The following is a 27,430-nucleotide window of genomic DNA, read 5'->3' as shown; positions in this document are numbered from 1 at the left end:
CTTTTTTTTGTTTGTTTCTTTGTTTAGTTTTACATAAGTTCATTTCCTTCTTTCTTTATGATTATTTTCTTTGGTACACTCTCTGAAGGAAGGTTTTGATCCCAAATGAATAGCATGGGATAAAACTGGGAATTCCCAGCAATCGTGGATTATGCGCTGTATACTCTTCCTGGAGTATGTATTTTGATCGCATTAACAGGGATTTTGATGCAGTCCTACTAATGCTTATGAAAGTTTGTTATTTAAAAGCCTGTGTTTCTGACTAAGTGTGGATCCCTCAATGTATACTAAATGGTTTTTGAAAGATATAAATTGAACTTGGTGGATTTAATGCAGTTTCAGGACTGACGTTGTTTTGTAGATAAAGCTATAAATTGGTTTTATGCGCAACTGTGCACACCTGCACACTCACGTGCCCCAATTGATCCAATGCTCACTGGATATTTTATTACAATTTTTTAGATACAGTAAAATTTGTGAAGGCAGGTTGAAATGGGGAAATGTGTACTGTATTTTTTTCAGAAGTTACAAAAGTAGGATTTTTCAGCTATGAACTGGAAATTTCATTCTTGCACCATCCCTCCACGTGCAGTCTTACTATTGTAGTAATACCCTCAGCATAAACTAAAGATACACATACTTATCAATGTGGCATTTGCTACTACTAGTGTTACATGAATGCTTTTAGAATAATGTTAAATAAGGATTATTTTTAATTCACATATTGAAAACTGTTGAGAATCTAATAAATAGGATTTTATATATTTCTATATGGTGAAATGTATATGGTCTGCACCTTCATTGAATTTTTGGTAGAATAAACAATAGTGAAATGTCTACATGTGAATATTGATTTATATTTTTCATTTGAAGCACAAAAAATTGGGAAGTCAAACAAAGTGTTTTTCCTCTAGGAAATTTACTTTAAGCAACAAGAAATGCATATAATGCTGCAAACCTCAGTGGTTGAGGATTCACCCACAGAAAATGCCAAAAGGCTGGAGCCAGACTGAAATAGAGGGTCTTTGAACTTTAGGATGGATGCTCATTTATCCACTCAGCTGTGGATCTAGATTTCTTACCCTTTAGAACAACTGAAAATTTAAAAGTAACATTTAAAGAAAGCTTGGATAAGGTGGAATGCCATTGCTTTGTCTGACAACATGAAATTAAGCTTCCATAACATGCTTAATTCTAGTTCACTTACAGCTATAACATCATGGTATGCCTACACCGATAGGTTCACACCAAAGGTTTGGCATCATCTACTACAGGGAGTTTAATTCGCATGTCATACTTAAGAAAACTTAAGAAATAATGAGAAGCAGGGTTGTACGGAGGGTTTGCACCTTTTATCAGACCAACTCAGGTATCTTCCTGAGCACAATCCTTTTGTCTGGTCTGACGAGAAAGCAGAAAATTAAGAAATTAATAGTGGCTGGAAAGAATTGCTCTTTGTTTTGTTCTGCTAACTTTGTTGCTTTCCTTAGTGCTAGACTACAAGGGCTACAACACAAGTTACTGAGCTAGCCAGGTTTAAAGCTGTTTCTCAGTTACAGGGCTGATTCCAACTTCAGCAGTCAAACCTCTTATTCTGGTTATCATAAAATTTTTCCCTGTTTTCTAAGATCTTGCCTTTTTCTGGTGCTTTCATGCCAGTTTTCTGGTAGTCTTCAAAGTACTCAGAAGAGCATAACCTAGCAGCGTTCAGCAATGCTACTGCTATCCTGACATCAACATGTGATACAATATCTGGAACTGTTTATAAATACATACTCATATATTTTTTGTTAGAAGTTAGTGATTCTGACTGCGTATTATCCAGTATTTTGCACAGATACTCTGCTTGCCAGGTATTAAAGGGGCAGATCGCACTTTTTGTGAGAATTTGTGTCTTATTACTTGGACTGTGGGCTGTCAGTGGCACAAATAAAATTTACTTGATTCTACACTTTCAAGAAGCATCAACTGAAATGCTGAACAGCAAGAAAAGTGCCCTCCTCCTGCCAGCCAGGTCTCCGGGGGTGCAGGGAATTGCAGGAGGTGGTATTTGCCACTTGATCGCCACTTGACTTGGCTGGAATTCCCGAGGCTGTTCCTGCAGCCCCCAGCTTGAGCAATGCAGCTGTGGACCCCTCGTAAAAGGAATGGTTATCTTGGCTAAATATTGGCTATGTCTCTCAGCCCTCTTGCTGACTGTTCAAACTGATTAGGTGGACTGAGTACGTGTGCTCAGAAAGGAAGGGCAGTGAGCTCTAGCACAGATGGTCATCTACACAACAGCCTGCAATGCAGCACAGTCGTTCTCAAGCTGGCTCAGATACTGGAAAAAGTGTACCTCTAAGCAGCTGAATCCAACATGAAGACTGCTGTGCTTCTCAACAGGTTTGCTTTCATAAGCAAACTTTTAAAAAGCTGCTTGAGGTACATCTCCATTGTAGTATGTTTTGAAGTGGAGACAAACTTGGAAATGTAGCCTCATCCCCTGCCTGCAGTTGACAGAATGACAGAAGCAGCTCTTAACAAGTTACACAACACTATGTTGTCTTTAAAATATATATATTACACACCCTGTTCACTTCTGAAGGTGAAGCTTAGTTTCAAGGTAGCAAGTAGGCTATCATGCAGTCAGACCCATCTTTTGCCTTGCACTACTGCCAAGAGGGGCATCACTTCTCTTCATTGCCCAGTTGGTCCCAACCAGGGGCTGTCCTTTCCTTTGTACTGGTACAAATACGTGTGCAATGCCAGGGTAAGAGGGACTAGGAGAATGATCCAGCTCAAAACTAAACCTACTTTTTTCCTAGTCTGCGCACAGTATTAGCAGCAACATTTGCATGTGCATTGAAACCAAGACCTCTTCTTTCATTGATAGTACCAGCTTAGACCAGCTTAACATCTACTGTATGTCAAACAAATTAAAAAATGGGGATAGCATCAATTTTTCCGAAAACCGTTGTTACCTTGCTCCATAATCCACTGCCCTACATAAATTGTATCCTTTTCCCCTCCCTTCCCTTCAGTGTAGTTGTTCTTACATAAAATGGGATATCAAGTTGCAGAGAAGCAATTACCCATCCTCGTGAATCTCTGCTGTACTGAGGAACTCTGTGAACTGAGTATTTATCCTCTGGTGTGCTGTGGTAATGTTTGAACATGTGATGGGTAAAAGTACAGTTGGAAGCCAAAGCTCTTTTCAGACAAAATGAGATTCGTGATGCTTAGCCTGTAATGCCTTAAAGAGAAAAACTTTGCTGTTTTGTGAGAAGAGACATTAATGATAATGAATATTGTGTATCCAGCATACAGTTCTATGAATCCGGAAGGATCCTAATTTTCTAGAGCCCTTTGCAGGCTGATTAGAAAACTAGAAGATGACCAACCTAGTAGATTTACTGCAGGATTATCAAACTCCTAGCACGGGAGCATTACGAACCACAAGTTTATTACAGTTTTGGTTTATGAGCAGTAAATACAAAACTTACCTTCTCTTGCAATGCAGTGCAATCCCCACTGGGCAGACCCAGCCCGAACCACAGTATCCAATAATTTAAAAGCAGGGGGAAAGTCCATCCTCAGTCAGGAGTTCCAGAAGGACAGTCAGCAGAGATGGAATAAAGAGAAGTTGAAATTTAGCTAAAATACAAGATTGCCATACAATTTGGGAAGCTGCATCATTTTTTCTTATTCCAGCACCTCCTGATATATGTAGATTGGCAAAATCCCATATGGCAGCAAAGGGTGCTCTCTGAACTGCATAGGCCACATAATTCAATGGTGACGTTTTCCAGAGTTGAGGCTGTAAGAAACAATACTCTAATTCATGCGAAAAGTCCCATGAACTGTTTTCATCAACAGAAAAGTAAAGAGGACCTCATACCATCTGATTTGTCAGGCAGAAAACCCCAAATAGTTGACAGCATCCTCCTGTGTAACACACTGATCTATAGTTCAGATTACAACTCTGGAAAGATGCTAGGCAAAATCATCAGTTTCTGCAGCGTGTTATTAAAGGCTCATTTCAGACATTTTATGTTTCTTGTATTTATTTCTAGTTGCTCGTGGAGTAGTCCTTTTAAAGGCTCTTTTAAGTGGAATGTGCTGGACGCAGGCACTGGAGCAGGGCGGGAGGCAGAGGAGAGGTTCCTGGCAGGGCTTTTGCAGCTGGCGCGGGGCTGCGCGTGAAACAGGCTTGCCAATGAAGGAGGCAGGTGTGAAGGGAAAACCGGGGCAAAAGCTCATCCATAAATCCTTTGGAAAAGGGTTCTTCGGGGACTGGTGTGAAGAAGAGTCGTTGCAGTAGATGGATTGCAAAATGGTCAAAATCCCCAGCGTGGTACCACAAAATATTGCACCAACGGCCTGAGGAGGCCACACGCAGCACCTGGAATTATAACTTGCTGTTTATCAAACATAGCATAAGCGTAAGGCATGGAGATGTGAGGGTACAGGCATAGCTAAGTGTCTTTTTACTTTTAAAGGGGTATTGTTTGTGATTAATCAGTGTTTTCTGCCTTATAGGCCTGCCTCGTCCCCTCAGCTTTCACATGATGATACTCATTCACGCATTGAACATTATGCTAGCAGGTATGAGACCAGCTGGACGTTAGGCAGATCTTTCTCTAAATAATAATTAAAAAAAAAAAAAATCCTAAAGGCTAGCTGCTACCTGAGCACTTCTTAAAGAAACACAGGGTTTGGGGTTTTGCTTTCCAGGCTTTGGGATGCAGAGCATCGCCTGTGGTTGCTGCTAACCAGCCTGTTAACTAACATGCATGCCAGAGCACCTGTGTGGTCAGCAGTGGCCATTAGGTCCTGTGGGGTCTTCGTTAACCTGTGCACTCAAGTTTCTGACTTTTTAGTAGGGGTGGTAGCAATAGGACAAGGGGTAATGGTTTTAAACTAAAAGAGGGTAGATTCAGACTACAGATAAGGAAGAAATTTTTTACAATGAGGGTGGTGAAACACTGGAACAGGTTGCCCAGAGAGGTGGTAGGTGCCCCATCCCTGGAAACATTCAAGCTCAGATTGGACGGGGCTCTGAGCAACCTGACCTAGTTGAAGATGTCCCTGCTCATTGCAGGGGGGTTGGACTAGATGATCTTTAAAGGTCTCTTCCAACCCAAACCATTCTGTGATTGTATGATTCTGCATAGGGTTTTGTTTTTAATATGGACCCTGGTGTAATCGTACAAATCAGAAGAGCAGAAACCTCCAAACTCTATGTGAATCTCAAGTGCTGTTTTAATGTTAAGTTATTCGCCTTGTGGAATACCACAAACAGGATTTTTCCTTGATTTGGAGGATTAAAATAGTGGTATATAGCTGCTTTAGTTCACTTGTCTGCTTTCATACTGCTCTTAAGAATTAAAAAAAGTGGGTTAATTGCACAAATACGAAAATGTTTTTCTACCAGGTGAGCAAATTTGCAAAGGTTGAGGTAATGAAAAACTGTTACTCCAACCTCCTCTTTCTGTCCCCCAAAATCATTTGATCAGGAGTGGTATTTCTGAATTATGCAGGACGTTTAGGAGGGGCTGAGTGTTGAAAACCAATGAGAAATGACTGCTCATTACAGTTCTAATGATGACATTGCCAGGTACAAAGCGATTTGTGTAATCCCCTGGCATCTTAAGGCCTTTCCTTGATTGTGGAATTAATTAATCATGAGGAGTGGAATGTAACCTCAGAGAAAGGGTTGAAAACTTAGAATTGAGTTTAGCCAGGTCATTGTAACAAATAAACAATCCTTTGCGATAGCTTATTGAAAAACTTTTTGGTAATCAACAGCGAGTGTAAATTAATTTGAATTTCAAATTAATCAAAAACATCACATTCTTTAATTCTTTCAGGAATGTTAGAGCAAATAAAGTTTCTGGAAAACAATTGGTTTTAATGAGTATTGTTTCTTTTTCCACAGGCTAGCAGAAATGGAGAACACCAATGGTTCTTATCTAAACGATAGCATTTCACCTAATGAGAGCATGTAAGTATGCTGTTTTAATATTTTTTGACATGTGTTTTCTTGTGAAAGTTAATAACTTGTAATGAATTCATGAATTTGCATGGCCATATACCACATCTGGTTCAATTTAATGATGAACTCATTTTCTTTCAGTTTGTATCATAGTGTCTAGATTTATGGCTTATAGCTTAATATCAAATTTATGCAACAGGTGATTGATACCTTCAAAATTAAAATCACTAATTTCTTCAGAAAAATTATTGATTTATTCAGCAAATAGTTCCCATATTACTTGGAAAAAATGCTCATCATCTGATGCGTTTTAAGGGCAAAAGTAAGAAAATAACCCTTCTATCTGAACTGCAAGCTTAATCATGGTTAAATTGCTGTAAGCTAGAAAATGTTGTGGGCAAAGTGTCATTCAGAAGGTTAGTGGGGCTAAACAGAAATCTTTGGTCTACAAATACCAGGAATACATTGCAAGTGTAAGCCAGGAGGGACTCATCCTCACCATGAAATATTAGAAGTAGTAAACTTTCAAGTTGCACAGATCACTGACAAGCATTCATTGTACAACTTCAAATGTAAAGTCATAAATAAAAGTTTTAATTTTTAAAAAGTAGCTCAATCTAATATCACACCAAGACCTTTTTGTGGTTTTCTGGCATGATAACGTATCATTTCTCCTCTCATGATTTTCTTGATCTTGTTTATTCTCTGAATGAAAGGACATAGAACTAGAAAACTAACTGTGAGTATTGTTTCTGAAACAGGATAGAAGCACATAAGTCATTGTCATGCTTGAAAATTTGGTCTTAGTTAATTAACTGTGTAAGAGAAGCCATAGCACAGATTCTAAATCAATGAAATATGAAAAAACTCAAATCCCAACTTTTCTAAAAGTGTTTTTTTCTATTCTACATAATCTCATCCTTACCACAGTTTAAGGGGTGGATTTATTTGAAAATTCAGACAAAATTTTCTTTTTATTAAATTTGTAGCATTCCTTTAAAGCACAGTACTCTGGCCAGTTTTCATTCACTTAAATTGAGATTCCAAATCATTAGTTTTTTATAAGGTTGGTTGTGAGCCTGTGAGGTGTTTTTGGTCAGTAATAAAGCTGTTTCTTTGTTTTGAAATAGCTTCTCTTTTGACTTGGTAGGTTTGTTACCTACCAACTTCGAAAGAAAATCCCTTGTTCAACCAAGTACATTGTTTTAATACATTGGTTCAAAAAGGAGAAGGTTAAAATGACAGCTCAAAACTAATACATATGCAATGTCAGTATAGTTTCATGCAGTTAATGAAAACTTTGTTTCCAAGTTGTATGTCAGTTTTGTATTGTTATGGATAGCAGTAATGCTATTATATATGGAATTTCTTGTTGTCTCCACTGTAATATTTCAGTGTCCTTAGTCACAAGATCATACATAAGCAGTATCTTTTGTATTACACTTTGGTCTTACTGTTCAATTCATTCTTTGTTTAATTGAAAGTTGTGTTAATATGATTCAGTTAATAAGTTAACCACTGACTATCCAGTTTGTTACTCATTTTGTAATATTAAAATGAAAATAAATCTGTATATTCTGAATTTTGGAAGAAATATGACCCAGATACAAATTGCAGCAAAACCAAAGCTCACCATGAATTCACAACTGTGGTTCGTTCAGTTTTGTTTGTCAGGTTATGCTTAAGTATTATTTGTTGACATTCTTATGTGTTTTGGATTATCGGGCTTATAATTGTAGTTAGAGCGATAGATGGAGAGAGTGAAGGAAGAAAATAAAGAGATAAAGTGTATATATAACACAAAACATTTCAGGATGTGGTGTCATTACAATTACGTATACAAAATATGTGCAGGCTGAAAATCACACAAAAAGAGTGTGTCTTGCAAAGTGACATTATATTCCAATAGTTATGTCACTTTTTCACTGTTAATTCATTTAAGATGTGTAAGGATATTTATAAATGCAGAGCAGTTGTTTGAAGGAAATCACAGTTGAAGTGTTTCATGAAAAGTATAAGTTTAGGAATTGGCAAGCCTTTAAAATTTTTTTTAGAAAAAGGAAAGGATGGCTGATGTGAATAATTAATATTTCCCTTTTATGAGCTAATGTTAATGTGCTCTATGTTGCTTTACCACTCCTGAAGTCTATAAAATGGCATCGTTAACGTTTTCAGGAACAAAATGGAAACAAGGAAAATTTGAATTTTTGAACAATAACAGCTATTCAAAATGCCTTTTAAATTCTGGATTACAAACATAACAGAAAAAAACTAGACTGAATTATTTTGTTACAAGTAAGTACTACCAGAAAAACAAGATTCCCAACAGCAGTGTCATTTTTTTCTGTCCTTGACTCGTAGTGTCAAGAGAAACCTTCCATGGTTTCTCACAGTTGCTGCTGGTGTTAGCTGCATAGCTTAGGGCCTGGATGCATCTCCTTAGCACCGAAAACACCCATGTAATTCTGGGAGGTGGTCAAGGTCTTCAGAATTGGATTTGCTTTTCTCTTCCCAAGATGCTTCTGTTTCAAATGCCGGACAGGTTCACAGGCAATAGGAATAAAGAAAGAGATCATATGTACAAAAGAGAATGTATTTGTATTCTGACAGTGTACATAATTTGTAATTTAAAAAAAAAAACCATAGTGAAAAATAGCATAATTTCGTTAGATTAATTCAATATTTTTTTATTTCACCTCATTTACAACTTGATAGATAAAAATAGATAAATACAGGACATCTTTATTATATAAGGAGAGTTTGTAGGTGTAAAAATAAATGCCTTACCTTTGCTTGAATGACCCTTCCACAACACAGATCAGGCAGCAGAAGATGGCCTTTTGTCTCAAGGAAATTCCTAATAGAAGTTAGGCAAAAGAGGAAAGTTGAGGTTGTCAGCTGTGGCAAAAATTGACTTTAAGTATCTGAGAAGCAGAGGGGAAGAGAGGTGAACTCTGCAGAGAAGGAAAATTATCAGAAACTAAGTGAAACAGTTCAGCAGATTTTGCTTTAAGGTACATTGCTCTGCTGTTAGTTATAAGGATTTCAGCAAATGTCTTTGTAGGAGATGAGAGACTGGGAGTGAATCATCTCCTCATATTCACTGCAAAGGTAAAAATGAGGAAAAGAACAGCCTGTTTTATCTTCCTCTGTTTTCCAGCGATGATGAACACTTGTTAATCCAGCACTACTGCCAAAGTCTGAACCAGGAGTCCCCCCTGAGCCAGCCCCGAAGCCCTGCCCAGATCCTGATTTCTCTGGAGAGTGAGGAAAGAGGGGAACTGGAGAGAATCCTCGCCGACCTGGAGGAGGAAAACAGGTGGGTGATGCCACCATCTGCTGCAGCCCTCAGGTGTGTGCGCTGCAGGGGCAAACAAAAGCTTTCTCTCTATGAGTCTGACATCATAGCGTCGTTAACTCCTTCCCACTTCCAGTGCGGTGATGAGTCAGCACTGTTGTTGTCACAAAACCTCCAAAATGGCAAGCTTCAAAGACATATGTGGGTCACCCAATACTCATAGTGCCAGCTGTGACAAGCTCTGCTGGCTGTGTTTCATATTTCCTTCTGTTCTGCCGTTTCCTTTATTTCTATGATAGTAATGAGCTTCATGCCAGTGTTACTTTATTCTGCCATTACTAGAGGGAAGGGTGTCCAGATTTCTGCACCCCTGTCTGGAAAGACAGGCTTTTCTCAAAAAGGTTGGCCACTGGAATACATGAGGTTTTAAAATGACCCCAATTCATTTGAAGTAAAGAATCTGTGAAATAATTGTGCTGTGCAGTTAGCTGGAATTCACTTTGACAGAATTTTTAGTGATAAAATGAGTTATAAAGTTGCATTTTCTTCAGACAAAGGAGTTCTTTCATGGTGGTTAAAACTTGGGTCCTCTTTTCTTTCTGTTTGTTTGGTGTTATTTGTTGCCATTTCTTTAGCCTTTCAATATCAAATATAATTTACCACTTTTAATTTCAAGTTTAATTGAAGTTATCACAAAAAAAACCCCAACTAGATTCTTGCAGCATCACAACACTACAGTCCTCTTTCTATGGTACTCTGGAGTCTTGGGCCATTGGCATAAAAACTGGCAGACCTTGACCCTGGCTGATTCGTAATTGCAACCATGAACTACCAAAATTAGACTGTAAGATAAGAAATCATTTAAATTTACAAAACCCCCCATTTTTATTTGCCTTCTGCTATCTTCAGCTTTAATGGTAAAGTCTGTTGGCATTTTCAATGCTTTTTTCTTGCTTGTTTAAGAGCTAAGTACTTTTGTTTACATTGAGGGTTTAATGCAGTAATCATTGACCTTAGGCATGTCGAGAAAATAATGCAAGAGTTGACAGTGTCATAGATCTCTCCATGCATAAGTCTTCTTTGGATGGTACTAATCAACTATAGTGGTTCCATTACCCCACCATCTCCATGAGATTGTGGTTGGGACTTCTTTACAAAGGGCAGAGCCTGGACTTGCAGAACAGCTCGAGTTGGTTTTGGCATGGAGAAGTCTGAAGTAAGCTATTCTGTCACCTGGAATAGGAGGAAGATTTAGATCTGCCTTGTGCTTCCTTCTGGACGTGCATCAGCTATTCCTCTACAGATTAAGTCCATTTTTCTGTATAAGTAATACACTTCAACCAGGAAGAGGAAAGAGCCTGTTCTCCATAAATACCAGGTTTTATTTTTCTGTAGACCTATCTCTCTACATCTCCAGGGGTAGGGGCAACTAATTTAACTAATAGTTTGTTTCACATGTGCTTTTTTCATTAAAGGTATAATTTTCTGTAAGAGTTACTTTTTTAATCCGCCATTATTTTCTCATGCCTTTGTGTTTCCGGTTGCATTGCACCCTCTCTGCATTCAGATTACACCATCTTCAGGCCAGGTTAAGCTGAAGATCGACCTGCTAAAATCTAACTGCTTTCTGTGAGGAATTAGTAGCAGAGGAAACACCTGGAGATTATGTTCCTGCCTGCATGAAAAATGCTGGCACAATGTCTGACAGACATATAAATAATAATAAACTGGAGACTGAGGAATAAAGAGGAAGGGTCAAGAAAAATATCTTAGTTTTCAGAGGAGGGGTGTTGCTTTTTTAGACAGCACTAGGAATGAGAAAAAAATCATAATGCTTTTCTGTCTGTATATAAAATAAACTGCCCACCAGAAAGGAGGATGGCTTTTAAAGGAGCCTCGTTTTAGGTTAGAACTGTGGTATATGAACATGAGTATAACCTGGAGTTAGACACCTAAATAAGCTAAAAAATTCCTTCATAGGATTTATGCCTTAAATTTCAGTATGAGCTTTATTTAATGTGACATCTACTAATGAGGAATAGCATGTTAAAGGTTCTCTGACAGGAAATACACCTTAAAAATACCTGTGTTGAGGTTTGCCAATCCTGGGTTAAACAAGAGCTGTAGACCGTAAGCTTGGTTATAGCCTGTTGGTTCTCATTTGTACTACTGGAGACGGAGTTACGGATGGGATGCCACCACAAGCAACCTCGCCTTTTGTGGATGCTTCAGGTCTCAATGCAGCAGGGACAAAGAGGCCTGTTTCTGTAGGATGATCTGGAGGTCACACTGCTGTGATTTTCATTGATTATGACAAAATCATGACTTTTGTCTCTGTGAACGGCTATAAATAACTTAAGATGTGAGGCGCATGCTCAAAACCGAACAAGTTCTCGTTGTCCTGATATCTTGTCACAGCCAGGTAACTGTGATTCAGACAGGCTCAGTCAGGAGCCTTTCAGATAACTTATCTAAAAAAAAAACAGTTGTCCTTTTAGATTTCTATTCTCTAGTCTTTCTCCTCCTTTGAGTTTGTGCAAACCTTTTTTGGCTGTTGCCAAAGATAAACAACAACATGGGACCTAATTCCTTGTGTGAACCCGGTTCTAGTGGGTGAACACATATTCCTTCCCATGCTGATCCTAAAACTGCCCTCTGAGCAAACATTGTTTATTGCTGCAGCATGAAGACTCAGTGAGTTGCTTGGAAATGAGCTGAACAAGATGCAAATCATGTTGTGACCGCCCAGTCCTCAGCCCAGCCTTAGAGCACCGGAATTGTTTCATCTCCATTGTAAATACCTCAGGTCTTGTTGCCAGAGCGCATCTCCTTGCCGGAGAGCTGGATGTGATGCTGGATGTGATGCTTACACCTGGGAAGGCAGGTGGCTGGGCAGCTAGCAGTGTTAGATAAACAGTCATCCTTTCCTGCCTGTGTTGACGCAATTTTTGTTGCATACACTTCTGATGATTTTTGACAATGAAGATTTAGCTCTCTGCTCTATCTTGTGTTATTTTACAATTAGAGTCAGCACGTGCAGTCACTTCTCAGCAGCTCCTGGGAAAGCTGCATGAAGTACCAACAAGAAGCAATACCATGATACTCAAAACACTTCATTGTCATTTCTCTTTTTCTTCTGCTCTCCACAGTTGCCTGCTTTTCAAAAAAGGCCTTCTCTTTTTTTCATCATGTTTTGACTTTTCTTCGTCTCTTTTGAGTTGTTTATTGAATTCTGACATCCATTTGGTTTTCAGCTGCAGTTTCTGGTCTCAGTTTCCATCTTGACTTGTTACTTAGATGAAAAAGACTCTTTGAAATTGTAATTCTAAGGTTTTGCTTTTGGACAGTTTAAAAAGATCTGTTGCCTCTTTTGAATTCTTCTGAAATGTATTATCCGACTTACAAACTAACCTAGCTGTGACACAGTTCTGACTGAGTTTTTTTTCAGTTCCAAGGACCTCTTGTTAGTCAGTCATTATTTATCTGCTAGCGTTTTGAGACCTTGGTGCTTTTGTGGCTTGCAAATACAACTTACTTAAATAATTTAAGGCTAAAATTTGACTGTTAAATAATTTATATGTGCTAAAATGCGAGCATTTTAGAGATTATTTTCAATTGGTGAAAATGTTTCATGTGAGTATTAGGCCTTCAGACTCATGCTCAGTTTTACATCACATGCAATATTGTTATAAGACCATTTCTTATGTATTCAATAAACATAAAGCAATCTTGCTATGGAAGACAATATTACTATATCGCAATATAAGAGAAAACACAATTACAAAACTGTCCCAAAAACATTTTGAAATTTCCTGTGAATATATTTTAGAAACAGAGAAGACAGATTTTTTGTGTCTATCTAAAGCAGTACATTACATAGGTTATACTGTAGGATAGGTTATACTGACTAGGATGTACTGTACTAGCATTAAATAGAAAGCATATGGTTTTGCAGTGACAGAGACTTAGAACTTTTTACAAAGAATTAAAATACTTTCCTGCGATTTTAATGACTAAAGAAAGTGAACATTTCCTAATATTTTAGTTGAGTCAAGATCACTGACATACTTCTGTAAAAGTGAGACTTCTCTCGCATCCCCTTGTTTTCCTCCCAGTTCCTAGCTGTACTGTAACAAGAACTTAGTAAATGAGATCTCCAGACAGAGCTCTTTGTCTTTCCTTTGCTTTCTTGACTTGCACTGGGAGCACAGTGGGCTGTGTGCCACTGGAGAAGCACTAATACCCCGAATCTCAAAGCTGCCCTGTTTCCATGCAGCTATGGTGTTTCTTCAAATCTGAAGGCTGATGAATGGCCTCCTCAAATAAGTTCCTTCTGTATAGTAGCCAACAGCGAGAAAGTGATGCCTTTCTAAACATGCTGTGGCTCCTTTTGGTATTTATTTTGGCATTGAAGAAGGGGAACTAGATCTTCTGAGCGTGAAGCATTGGGAGTAAACACTGGCACTCTAGTGAGGGACAGGGGGAGGTGGTTCAGTTACCAGCTTTGTCTATTTCTTCAGACCACTGATTTTCTGTAGGGAGATGAAATATAACACAAATTCACAAGTTCTCAATTGCCTCTGAGAGGACTACTCAGCAAACGGGGTCCACTAGGATTTCTGTCACCAGGCAATTAATGCTGCCAATGATAGATGTGATTAATAACTCATGAGCTCTTTACTATCCAGCTCTTTACAGTTGCATAAATCAAGGTTACATTGCGTGCTTCCTCTGTTATTTTTCTTCATGAATGCTTCAAAGAGATGCAAGCATAGTAAATGGAATATATGGGGGTTTTCTTTGAATATTTCTCTTACTGAAGTAGAATATATTTTTCCAGTGATCAGAAGATGCAGCAGCTTTGTTTGTTTGTGACAGCCAGATGTGAAAGTCACCCAGCTTGAGCTATCGTGGAGGGAGGCTAGGTTTCCCAGTACTGCCCGTGCTTGCTTACTTGGATTCATTTAGTGAGGATTAAGCTTTTACCTCCCCTTTCTCTTATGTCCCATTTTATGCTGAAAATGCCAGAGAGCACCTTTTCTTGGGACACAGAGGCTTTACACGGAGGGCTGTGGGCAGTGCCTTGGATGCCTGGCTTACAGCAGCAATTCTTTTTCACCGCACAGCTTAAAACTATTCCAGAGGTAGGAATAAGAGCCGATTTTTCTCTCCTCTAGGATATTCTTACAGCAGGTTTCGAATTCTTTCTTTCTTTTTTTATTTTCAGGTTTTTTCCCATATGTTAATACAAATCTTCATTCCTGTATGTTTAGATCCCAATTATTATTACGTTATTGATCGTCTGCACTCCACATCACTCTTACACCTCTGCAGGTGGTTGCTATGCTGAGTCTCAGTTCTCTGGACTAAGGACTGTGTAGCTGGACTGAAAAGGTGCAGCTGGAAAACCCAGTGACACAGGTGCTCTGGGCAAACTCACATGCTTCCTTCAAAATGACATTCCTTTGTTCCGACAATATTACTGCGTTTAATTACAGAACTCACAAATTCAGACATATCTCTGCTTGGATAATATGCAATATCCTTTACAATTTATTTTTTCTGTAGGCTTTCAGAGTTTTTAACTATTATGTATCAGACATAAAGGCATTCTTATCTGAATTACTCCCTGGTTCTCACTTGTTTCTCAATACCATAGTTACTGGAAGGACTTCTCTATATTGATAGTTGAGGTGATAATTGTAGACTTTTTTGTAGCAAGATACCTGATTATGTTGTAAATATGACCAAGTGCATTTATTTAATTTCTCTTAGGGTGATACTTTACGTTTTGCTTTACAGCACTTCAAACTTTTGAGTCTGCTGTTTGTAGAGTATTGCCTGTATTGTACATCTGGGAAATTCCTCATGGGGTAGTGACTTGACAGCCACTATCTACAGACTTTGTGAAAAACCAGCGTAATGATCAATCCTGTATAAACTTTAGTCTGCAGTAAGACCATGTATGATACTGTTGTCATGCTCATTCCTATTCCCTTTTGTATTTTTATTAATTATTCACCAGTTCATTCAGCTAGAAGTATCAGAAGATATTAAGTCATGTGGAAGGCAACACCCAGTATAGCCCTTCTTTCTTTTTTCTGGATCATTTTCATGGACTTGAAACTCTGTATTTCATTAAAACAAAAAACTTTCTTTGAAAAAACCTCTCCATAGTCTTCCCTTTTTGTGTGAGTTTTAGAGAAAGAATTCTTGAATTTTGGGACAACCTGAAGTTAAGAATGATCAACCATTTTTTTTATCCTTCTAAAACTTCTGCAGAGGAGGGATCGTGTAGGTCAGACATCCCTTAGGGATCATGTTTGGGGGGGGGTGCCACAGTCATAGGTTAGGGTGCGTCCATCATGCAGCTGCTGAGGGGCGCAAGTACATTTGAAGAACAGTCAGTAGCCTGTCTTTGTCCTTGGCATTGCTTTCTTATCCATGTGAAATGATGCATACTGTTTTAGTTCTTGTTCTGGTCACAATAATGTACCTTTAGAAATGTTTCAGAGCTTAATAAAGTTTATTGGAAGGTGTCTGATGTGCTATTAAGCCTCCAGACCAAACTGTCAGTGTGTATTGTGGTTTGCAAGCAGAACTGGCAAAAAGTGCCTGTTCTCACAACCTCAAATAAGAGCGAGTTGGAAAAAATAAAATCTGGGTCACTGCTTGTGATGAGTAAGCAGTTACCAGAGTGTCAAGCCATTTTTCCCCCCTCTGGGAAGCTATAAAGGAACATCATAGCAACAAAATCCCTGTGCAGTTTATTAGGCATCTCTTGCCTACAAAGTTTCTGTTACAAGTTATTATTTTTGCATTTTTGGACTGTGTTATCCCTAAGAAGGTTTCAGTTTCTTACCTCCTGTGCTTTTCCGGCTTGGCAGATTTTTTTTCACGTGGACCACTATAGATCATATTAATCTGTGGAGTGTTTTACTGGAGTAAAGCTGGAGTTTTACAGAATAAAAGAACAAACTTAGCAGTGCCATAAAGTTACAGTAGACTGCAGCACTCTAGACAGGGCAGTCCAAATGAACGTGGAAATTATGGCCCCAAAAGTTAGTGCAGTGTATGTAGTTTAACAGATTAGTCTACTAATTTGTCTTTTCCTCATCTTAGGTTAGTAATTTTAGAGCTAGGCTGGAAATGCAGTTGCGAATACAATATGAAGAGAGGAGAATGATGTGTCCTGACTGACAACAGCAGAGTTGCAAATGAACTCTTGAGTTCTGTGTTTGGTTCTGACTTTTTGGGCTGCCTTTCTGTCTTAGCTTTCTCATCTATAAAACAGATAGGCTGGCCAGGTGGCATCCGCTTTGATTAGCGTTTGTAAAGTGTTTTGATCACTCAAAGTCCTCTTTTAGCGCTAATTACTCCTCAAGTGTATTCATGCGTGGAAGCGAACAGGCAGTCCAACTTCTGCTAGGAAGGATAAAATGCAGGAAGCCAAGAGAGGGCTGAGCCCAGGACAGACCGTACCCGGGCTTCGGGAGGGTGTCTGGAGCCCAGCCAGCCTTCTGCGTTATTGTGCCCTGGAAGGGAATTAATTGTGAATTCTGGTGACGCAGAGAGTCTTGAGGCAATACTTGTATCACAGGTCCCTATAATATCAACTCCGTGCAAATCTGCGGGGTGTAAGCCTACACGCACGTGGATTCAGCAGAGTGAAAGGCAGGCGGTGCAGGTGAGCCTCTGCCCCTGGTAGTTAGACACATCACACCACATGAAAGGAGGTGCCTTCTCACTGCCCTGCGCAGAGGGTAGTCTGCACTGCCTATTCGGCTTTGCAAAGCTTTACCTCCTTGTTACTTCTCAACAGAAACTTGCAAGCAGAGTACGACCGTTTGAAGCAACAGCATGACCACAAAGGACTGTCTCCACTGCCATCCCCACCAGAGATGATGCCGGTTTCTCCGCAAAGCCCTCGGGATGCTGAGCTCATTGCAGAAGCCAAACTGCTTCGCCAGCACAAGGGCCGCCTGGAGGCAAGGATGCAGATACTGGAGGATCACAACAAACAGCTGGAGTCGCAGCTGCACAGGCTGAGGCAGCTGCTGGAGCAGGTGAGTCCTCAGGCCTTTCTTCTAGATCTCTCTAGAGTCATCTTCCAAACAGGGTGTGAAGCATTACCAATAATGAGAACAGACCAGAAAATTGTTTCTGTAGAGGCTAGTCAGAGAAAAATATTAAATTGTTCTACAGACTGCAAGTGAGAAGGTGAAATCATGTTTCAATGTTCTTATTTAGTCTTCTTCCTTGTTTTATTCAGAATTCAAATCCATTGTTTGCATGGATATATTTATTTAAAAACAGACAGAAAATTTTGTGTATTCATGGAATAAATAAAAAATACAGCAATACAAAGATTTGTGCAACTGTAGAGGTGTTAATAACAATGTCTTCTTTTTTTCTTCAATTTTCAGCCACAGGCAGATGCCAAGGTGAATGGCACAACACTATCATCTCCTTCTACCTCTTTGCAGAGGTCAGACAGCAGTCAGCCAATGCTTCTTCGTGTAGTTGGCAGCCAGACTTCAGAAACCATGGGTAAGATAACAAAGTTCAGATTGTCATAAAAAATAGTTACAGTCCTGTTTTGCAGCAAAATAGTCCTTAAAGACAGAAAATACTCTGCTCTCCTCTTAGTTCAAATGAGAACGAAGTAGACATTTGCAATGGTCTTCAATGTCATCCGGCTGTTTACATCTTCATTACCGTTCAGGCTTTTGATCATGATGCACACAGTAGCATGGATGTTTTGACATGAAACACGAAGCTCAGCCAGGGCTTGACTTCTGAAAACAAGTGTCACTAAAAAGCTAACTATTTTATTCAAACTGACTTTCAGCTATTAAGCATGACATAGCTGATTTAAGTGTACGTAGTATTAAATAAGGCTAAGAGATTAAATGTATAATTAATCATCCCCATGTTAACGGATGTGATCTTGTTTTTAATATGTCATGGCTCAATCAGTAGGATTGAGCTGTTACTCATAAGCAGTGCTCATCTAGTGTCTTTTCTAAATATCACATCAGATGTGATAATGAACATCATATGAGTTGCAGAGTAAGGTTAATATTCTGTAGCTAGAGGCTGGAATTATTATTTTGGTGCTTTTAGTAATTGCTCTGTAGCATTTTCCTAATTTCCTATCTGCTATATAATTAATAAGTATTTATTACCAAGTAGTAAGGATTTTCTGCTAGTAAAAAAGCAATCAACTGTTACAGCATCTTTAAGCAAATGTACTTAAATTACTTCAACAAGATAATAGTAGAAGTCTGGTGATAATATTCAGCTTCATAGACGTAAATTTATTTAGTGTATATTAGAGAGAGGCTTTAAGGGAGAGTGAGAGGCTTAAGTCAGAGCTTCTCTCTTCACTGCGGTTAGTGAAAGAGTCAATGACAGTGAGAAACTGAATGGGAGGGGACGTTCTGCTGTGTCTGAAGTGCCATCATGGTGGGAGATACAGCTTGTTCAGGGGTTTTTTCTTCCATCCTGAGTGTAGGCAATATAATAATAACGTCAGCCTGTGCCGTTATTAAACAAGATGGGTTCTGTACGCCCTACAACAAAAAATGTGAAATAAATTGTACCTTTAGGAATGCTTCAGTTAAATCCTGGGGGTGAGAGTACAGTCACAGGTAACAGCAATTTCATTTGGATCTTTCTTTAATGGTATTACTAGTGAGTAAATATTTTGCAACAGAGTAGACAAAATGTGTTGATGGAGTAATTTGCATAGCTTTCTGAAGAAATGTCATGAATTTCATCACATAAAATATGTTAATTAAAATACACAAGAAAAGATAGGAAGACAGTGGTTCCCAGCCATTTTATTAAAAGTTTTGTAGTTTCATATTTTATCATTTAGTAGGACAAAATACAATAATGTACTTCTTTTCATTTGACTCAATATAAAATTATTCCCATTGAACTTGTGAGACTGAAATCAATTAATTAACATGTATATAATCATATTAACTGCTAAAAATTATTTAAAGCAAATATTTAGACAAGAATGGGGGTTGTTTGTTTGTTTGATTGAGCCAATATGTGGAAGGACAGTGAGATGTTCAATCAGTATCAGTATGATCATGTTGAGACTCAGCAAAGCAACGCTGTTGGCATGGAGCAGAGCTTATAGAAAGAATTACTAACTGAGCTAACAAACCGCAACTAATTCAGTTTGTCGAGTCTCCTTTCACACCAGAAAGCTTTGCTTGCTAGTCTAAGAGTTTTCTGAAGCACAACTTAAAATATTCTTGAATTGTGAAGGGAACCAGAGGGGCGTTGTAAATAATGTTCCCATGCAGCAGGCATGCACCCAGTAATGAGGGAGTCATCATTTTTGAGAAAATACTGAGGATATCTAGGTCTCTCAGGCAATGAGGTAAGGTAGTCGTGGCTTTTATATATTCTTTTTGAAAGGAGACCTTAGTTTTTTTAATTTGAATGTAGACCCACTGCACTTCTTTGTCTCTCTGCTTTCTCAAGGAAAGATTACTGTAAAAGGTTTTCCACCAGCAGTGTTGTCCAGCTGTTTGATAAAAGCAGCAACCCACTCAGATCCTAATTTACAAATAGAAGAGCTTTCCCTTGATAACCTGGAATACACCTGGGCAAGTGGAAACGTTCTGTTTTTCTTCTCATAGAGTGCTAACAGGAAAGTCCTGATCTTTGGCCTTTCTCCCCCAGTAATGTAGCAGCAGAGGAGGTTCTCTGAGGCACGTGAGCCAAGAGGTGGTTGCTGAACTTTAATTCGTTCAGGTACCACCAGAGTATCTGAGACCCACCCAGCCCTCCAAGGCTTTTGTAGAAACACGAATGGGGAAGACTGTTTTGGGTAAAGAGAGGTAATTGAGGTCTGAAGGTGTCTTTACTTCTGTTGGGTTGCTTGGCTGATGTCTTATTTTTTCACTTAGAAGGAAATGCTCAGAAAAATCATCCAAATGAGAAAAAACCAAAAATCATGCATTTTAAATAAAAGATGCAGCAGTCTTGAGGGTCAGTACAGTTCAGTTTGTATCAGCACTTACCAGGACATTTGGACATCAGTACCTGCCCTCAGTTCTTTTTTGGCCAGGACAGCAGAACCACTGCCGCCTTCTTTTGAGCTTTAGGGCCAGGTGGTTTTCTGCAGGCATGCTGATAAGGTCCTTGGCCTGGGTAGAAGCAACAAGATCTCGCTCTGACTTTTCACCTTGAGATCCAACAGAGGCTGGAAGGACGTTACTTCTGCTAAGGGACCTTTGTCGGTGCAACACTTGATGCAAAAGTAGCTCATGGTGTGAGTTGATTTGTGTGAACCCAGCACCAGTTGAAAGCTGAACAAACTGCAACCAGTCTCAGCAGCTATTTTTAGACCGTTAATGGAATAAAAGAAGCTGGTAGGAAGACCATCACTTACATGAATTAAGTGCTTCTTGCAGATGCTTTACCCCACTTCTGGTACTGGAGTGGGAAAAATTACTCTTGGTCAATAATAACTCTTGTGAAACTCCTGGCCCTAAGGTGAGGCCGACATTAAGCCTAATAATAAGAAATAGATGCAGTCCTGAGGTGTTCCCTTAGCGTCTCTTTGAGTAGGCTTTCCACCAGCATGGAGCACATCAATGTTTAAAGAATGTAGAAGCCAACAGAAAATCAGGCAGTTCATTACTCAAGTTGAGTAGGGCAAGACATGTTAGAATAAAGTGTCATTAAGTCATTTTCAAAATGGGTATTACAGGAGGCAAATGGGTATTACAGGAGGCAAAAATGCTTTTGTGTTTTAATAAGGATAAAAGAAATCTAGTAAAAAAGGAGAATCTCAAAGTATATCCTTTAGGTGTATTCTTTTTTTAGATGCTTTATTTGTATTGGAGGCTGGGGTCTGCAGTAAAATCAACATATGGATTTTAGTTATCTGAAACCATGACCAAAAAAAAACCCTAGTAAAAATAAAATGTATTGAATTTCCCATTAAGCTGCTGCCCTATAATCAGGTTATAGAAATTATTCAGTGGGAGAAATGTATTTCGCTTTATTAAACTGCTGCTAAACCCTTTTACAGTACAATTGAATGTTCTTGGAGCACCAATCTGATGCAATTAAACTGTCAGAAATATTAATACTGATGCAGATGAGAATCTGGATTTCTACTGATTTACGCAGCTAGCCAAAGCAGTGCTAACATGAATTCAGTACTATTAGAAAGCTGCTCAATAGCAGCACTCACAAGAGCAATTTCTTCTTCCATTAATAGAATAAGAGAAGCTGAAACGACGAGTGTCGTTTATGGAACTAAATGTTCCTAGCAGACATTCTGCCCCACTTCTTTTACCAGAGTAGATTATTTCTGTAATCCCTTTTTACAAATTGAAGTCAGTATTAACTGTTTAAAATTCATTGTTTAATTTCATTTAGAGTCTTTAAAAGGAAAGAGAAACATAATAGTCAACAAAATTCACCTTTAAAATTTTGATTGTATACTAAGCAGAAAATGTGTTTAAGTGAACAGCCTTAGCTTCGTAAAGGACATATGCAATAGCAAGCTGTTAGCAAATGGTTTTATAGTGGCTCTCATGCAGTGGTGTGGATTTGCTTTCCAGGCGAGGATGAGCTGCTCAGCCCTCCCCAGGACACAAGCACAGGTTTGGAGGAAGTGATGGAGCAACTGAACAACTCCTTCCCCAGCTCCAGAGGTGAGCGCTGCTGCCCGCAGCAAATGAGAGGGAAGAAGATAAAAGTGCTTTCTGTTCCTTGATGTTTCCAGGGGGTTGTGTTTTGGTTTCAGGTTTTTTGCTGCGCTTTGTTTTCGTTTTAACAATAGCTGTAGAGAAACCTGTCTTCTTTAGAGTGGAAAAGCAGCCTGCTTCTCCTTTACCTTAAGCTACCTCCACAGGTAGCCCTTGCTAGATAGTTGGATGAAATAGTGTCTGTCTGAGACTCTTTTTTCCTGAGCACGTTGTTCTTCTCTTCCCTTTTGCCATGTTCCTTTTCTCACAGCTTCTCTCCTTTTCAGTCAGTCCCCTTGCTGATCTATTTTTAATACTCGTCTTAGCACATTTTTTTCTGTTCTTACATTTCTTCAGGAAGAATCTGGTTCGAAATAATATTAAAATTGTGAGTCAAAGTTCTCGACCTTGCAGCACTTGGGTCCAGAGTGATGGAGGAAAAACAAGTGGGCTGCTTCTTTGTGCGTACAGCCACAGCCTTTCTTTCAGTGTTTCCGTTTTGCTCATTCCTGTTGTTTGATAAAGATAAGCATTTGCATTATTGGGATTTATTTATTCAACCTTTTTTCATTTAAGAAGGTCTTTTCTGAGCCCAGAGAAAATACTCTGCTGCCAAGAAAAATGGGTTAGATTCCTAGCAGCAAGTGGGAAGTTTGGGATATTACCTGTTGCTCTGAAAGAAGGCTCAGACATAAAATGCTTGGCAAAAGAAAGTCCCGGCTTCTATTGACAGCCTGTTAAGAGGATTTCAGTAGGGGCATAGACTTACCGCAGGGCCCCTTGCACAGGTTTCACACATCGGCCAGAGGTTCTTCTTTAGTAGATAAATGCGTTAACCATCATGCTGGACTTTCAGTGAAGTCAAGTTTTCCCCATCATTTGATTTCAAAGCAAGCTCAGCTCTCACCAGGCATCATCTGTGAGCAGTAGAAAAGGAGAAGGCTGTATAATCTGCATAAGATCTCATGCTATAGATCAAAAGATGGAATCATATAGAAAGATATTATTGAAGAAAATCTAATACAATATATTGTTAACTACATTCACCTCCATCTCAACATTATATGAAGAAGTCGTATGTCCAGCCCTCATTTTGCCTAGATATTAATTATCAGAGACAACAGATGAAAAATCTTTCAAATATGGGTATGTAGATAAAAATGGACTTATCTTTAAAGTTGCTGTGTACACAAGGTTGCAACAGACAGTGCTTTCTTATCAGTGACTGTCATTTGTGTAAATATGTTGTATTTAGGAGACCTTGCATAATCGTATGTGTCTAGATGTAGATACCCCATGTGTTAAAATATTCACCAAATGTGGTATCTAATTTGTAATCATAGCTGATGACACTGACAAACAGTGTTTCTTTTTAAAAACAAGCTTAGTCTTCAGTAAAATAGGACCAATTTACAAAACAAGAATTAATGAGATATTTCAAATACAGTGGTTCATTTCCTGTGTATAAATAGGTAGAGATCAGTCTGTTAGATATCACTCCCTACTGACTGAGAATAGAAAAGGTTTTTAATTTTATTAGTTACAAGTACAAAGCTTCATGACTCAAACTGACAGAATATAAAGCTTAGTGGAGAAAAGAAAAATTATTTGAAATTGGTAATATCAGTTAATATTTTAATTCCGTAAGTTAAGCTATAACTTCACATTTTCATTTTGGTGATGCAAAACGTGATCATTTAAATACAGAGAAAGAATGTATTCCCTTCTTTTGTTTATCCATTCAATAACTATGTTAAAAGTGTAGCATGTGATCACAAGCATCCCTAAAAGAGATTGCGGCTTATATACTTTCCTGCCTGACTAGCAGTCGTAGAGGACAAAAATACTCTCTAGCTACGTGGAGGGCTGCGCGCGAGGAGGAGGCACAGTCTTTGTTTGACATGTGTCTTCTTCTGCCTTCCTCAGCCAAGCCCTGAGAGGAGCTCCTGGTGCAGCAGCCAGGAGCCGGCACAGGCTGTCAGGCAGAGCCAAGGACTTTTCCCACAGGACTTTTCTTCTGGGCCTGACCAAGGCACTGTCAGGCTAAGCCAGAATCTGCCTCTTCCTCTCTCTTTGACTACACAAAAAGATTAGTCCAGCTGGGAGAAAAAGTCATTCACTTTTTGGAGAATTGTACCAGGTTTTGGCTAGAGAGATTAGGACCTTGATTAGGTTACTCTGTTTTTCATGTATCTTTTGATGTATTTGCACAAATGCCAGGTTTGTATAATTGCTTTTGGTTGAGGAATAGAAATGGGTCAGGCTCTCTGTGAGAAATAGTTTGTCCTACAGCCAGTGCAAATGGATTTCCATTCACTGGTTGATATAGAAGGCTACTGACATTGTCAATTTTGCTGAGATCTCATGCAAACTTCAGTTATTGGAGTTTTCTTCTACTCCCATTTTAACGATTAAATGATATTCAACCGATACCCGCATAAACAAAGCTTACATCCACAGCTAATTTGCCGCAGCCTCATGTAGACCTTCACTGTGAGATGAAGGATGCTGTGGTCAATCAGATTCCATGGGTGTCAGGGATATGACTTATGATTTACAAGACTGCGGGAAGGAGAAAAGGAAGCAGGGTTGACTGGTCTCAACAAACCACTGCATCAGGGGCCTTTTTGCTGTTGAGAGGTGCAAATCTGTGTCTCAGGTTTCCAATCTATAAAAGAAGATCAAAGTAATTGCAAATGAGTGAAAGCAGTTTGGCAGAGCAGCTTGAGAAGAGAGCATAGTGTAAGGATTCAGAAATGGTGCAAGTAATTTTATTTCTTTGCATTACAGGTTCCATTGAATCTCAAGCTATTTGTAGGTATTCAGGAAAAAGAACAATAAGGCCAAACGAGAGATGAGCACAGACCTATAAAGAATACATTTTCTTAGATTAATTCTTATGAAGTAGAATTAAAAAATTGTCAGATGCAAGAAACTTGATCATCCCAGTCTGGCATTCAGAAGCATGTTGTGCTACAGGAGCTTATGAAATACTATTTGAAAGGTGAATTCAAACTACTTGGGTAAAGTGGCACCACATGTGATGCATACTATCTTTAGGAATTAAAACTAGAAGGAAGATGGATTAAATGCCCAAGATTGACTAATACTAGAAGTAGCTTTGTTTATTTCTATATTAATGCTGTAGAAGGAGAAGTCTGCTATGACGTTCATAGACCATGCAATTCCAGAAGAGCTGCAGAGGACACAGGGCACTCATCAAAACATACCTAGATTGAAAGTGAGAATAACAAAATGAAATCCAGAGGGACAAACATCCATACAAATAACCTGAAATTTTTACATGGAATCAATTGAGGAAGTCTAGGGGTGTATTAAAAGGCCTGGGAAGTTACTGGCAGGACATTAAATGTGGGTTTCCTTTGTGGCCTGTAAAAATATGCATGTGAAATTTCAAGCTAAATGTCCAGCTCCAGCATGTCACAGCATAGGGAGTGATATGCCTTTTGATTCAGGGACATAATTCTGGGTATCCTATTGCCATTAGGATAACGACAACTTGGAGGAGTGCAGAACAGTATGACAAGAGCGAACTGGACTCTGAAGGCTTTGGTTCATGAGAAAAGTTCAGAGGTGAATAAACAGTGAAGAGAGAAAGGACTGAATTTCTGTGCTTGGGTGCACAGATGTATAGTTGAACATCACAGGACATAAATTAAAAACAAAATATTTAGTCTAAGTATCATCAAAAACATCTGAAAAGTAAGATTTGCTCAGGTTAGGAAAAAGTTTTCTAAAGCAAGTAGTAGCTCTTATTTTGGACTTCCGAAACAAAGCAGTAAATTGTAGTAGTAATTAATTGTCACTCACCTGGAGATAGGTTCGTTTTGATTATGATATTTTCCAAGCTTTTGCTGCATGGAGTTTTTTTTTAAAAGGGTGTCCAAGGCTTCATAGCATTATTTTGAATGTATTTTAGAGAAGCGTGTGTTAAATGTTAAACAAATCATGTCATAAACCTTCATAAGCAGATCTCAGATGCAATAACTTGTGTTACTATATACCTTTCATAGGGTTTTTAGTTTCTTCAGTTTAACCTTTTGGCAGATCTTGGCATTTCCTAAGGAGCAGAGGACCTCCATGCTCCTTGCACAGCTGACTGTTGGTGCTGAAAGCTATTTCATTTCGGCAGAGGGAATTTCTGCTGAATACCTGATGACTGCTGTCCTTAAGGAATTTTTCTTTCCTTTTAATCTACAAGGTTTCACATCCATTCCTCTCTTACTTTGCTGCTCCCAGCAAATTCACAACTGCTGCAGCTGCTTCGAACAGCTGCTGTGCTAACTCAAAACAGATGTCAAAGCCAGAGGTCTGACATTTAGTGGAAATCTACCATTAAATACCACCTCAGTCGTTTATTTGACCCTGCTTGATAATGGGCCACAGAGGAAAACATTTTCATGCTAGCCCAAGCTACTAAATCTCCAGGGAATTGGTTCACAGTTAGAAAGTAAGATTGGCAGGCAAGTATTTTTAAAGCCAAATTCATCTCTCCTGCAGCACTGAGGACAAACAAGTTGCACTGCTTCAGTTGGATCTCATGGTGGACCAGGCTGCGTTTTGCAGTTATGGTTTTGTGGCAAATGCTTTCTATGAATGAAGCTCAGAGGGGAATTTAGGGGCCAAAGTTCTTGAGCTAACTGAAGTTGGTGAGAGAGCTTCCCAGACTTTGAATGCAGAGCCCTTGATGGTGGATAATGAAGAAGTGGGAACCAAGAAGTGGCTTAAAAGAGCTAAGAGGCCATGACATCACGTGAAAACATTTGGAGAGGGATCTCTACTCACCATTATTATTTAATACAGTATTGCTTAATACAGATGTTGTCTTGTGCAGTAAAATTACAAGACCCCACAGCAATAAATAAATGTCATTAAGAATAGCACCATCTTTTATAAGTTTTGTTTATTTTTATCTCAGTCGTATAAAAACACACCAGACACATTCTCTCCTCTCACTCTTGCATCAGCCAAGCTCTGTCATGAATGGGACTAATGTCCTAAGTGGAACTAGCAACTTTCAGAACTGCAATTAATGTAGTTTCTCTTATTCTGACAGCAAAAGGTCTTGCAACACAGACTTTTCTTATTGCACTTTACTGAATCATTGGAAAAGTACCCTGGAGTTAGAATACTGTAGAGTATTCTGGAAATACTCTTCCAGTTGAGCTACCCTGGCCTCTTCTGGACTATATCCTGTTCTCTGTGCTATGATCCTACATCCTACATCAGTGAGCCCAGATGGCTGAGATCCGTTACCATTCCCCTGTGGCACAACAGTAGTGAAGGGGATGAGCTTCTTTGCAGATTTCTGCTGGAATAGTGATGGGGAGGACTAGATCTTTCATGATTTGTAATGCTCAGTCCTGATGTAAACTGAGAATACATTAATGAATTTAACAAAACTTT

General features: G+C 38.9%; 1 protein-coding gene across 4 annotated transcripts in view; it reads left to right on the top strand.

Annotated features, from left to right (window-relative positions):
• The window catches only part of DMD (dystrophin), a 907,831-nt gene that overhangs the window by 868,909 nt on the left and 11,492 nt on the right, over positions 1-27,430 (top strand). For all 4 annotated transcript variants that reach the window (XM_059827200.1, XM_059827195.1, XM_059827214.1 and 1 more), the window contains 6 exons: positions 4,522-4,587; positions 5,921-5,986; positions 9,138-9,296; positions 17,098-17,341; positions 17,702-17,825; positions 21,878-21,970. In XM_059827200.1, the coding sequence (XP_059683183.1) occupies positions 4,522-4,587; positions 5,921-5,986; positions 9,138-9,296; positions 17,098-17,341; positions 17,702-17,825; positions 21,878-21,970 (752 nt within the window). The remainder of the gene's footprint in view (positions 1-4,521; positions 4,588-5,920; positions 5,987-9,137; positions 9,297-17,097; positions 17,342-17,701; positions 17,826-21,877; positions 21,971-27,430) is intronic.

The sequence above is a fragment of the Gavia stellata genome, chromosome 1, assembly GCF_030936135.1.
Source record: "Gavia stellata isolate bGavSte3 chromosome 1, bGavSte3.hap2, whole genome shotgun sequence".
Classification (NCBI taxonomy): Eukaryota; Metazoa; Chordata; class Aves; order Gaviiformes; family Gaviidae; genus Gavia; species Gavia stellata.
The sequence above is the reverse complement of the archived record's forward strand: the minus strand, read 5'-3'. Positions and strand labels throughout refer to the sequence as shown.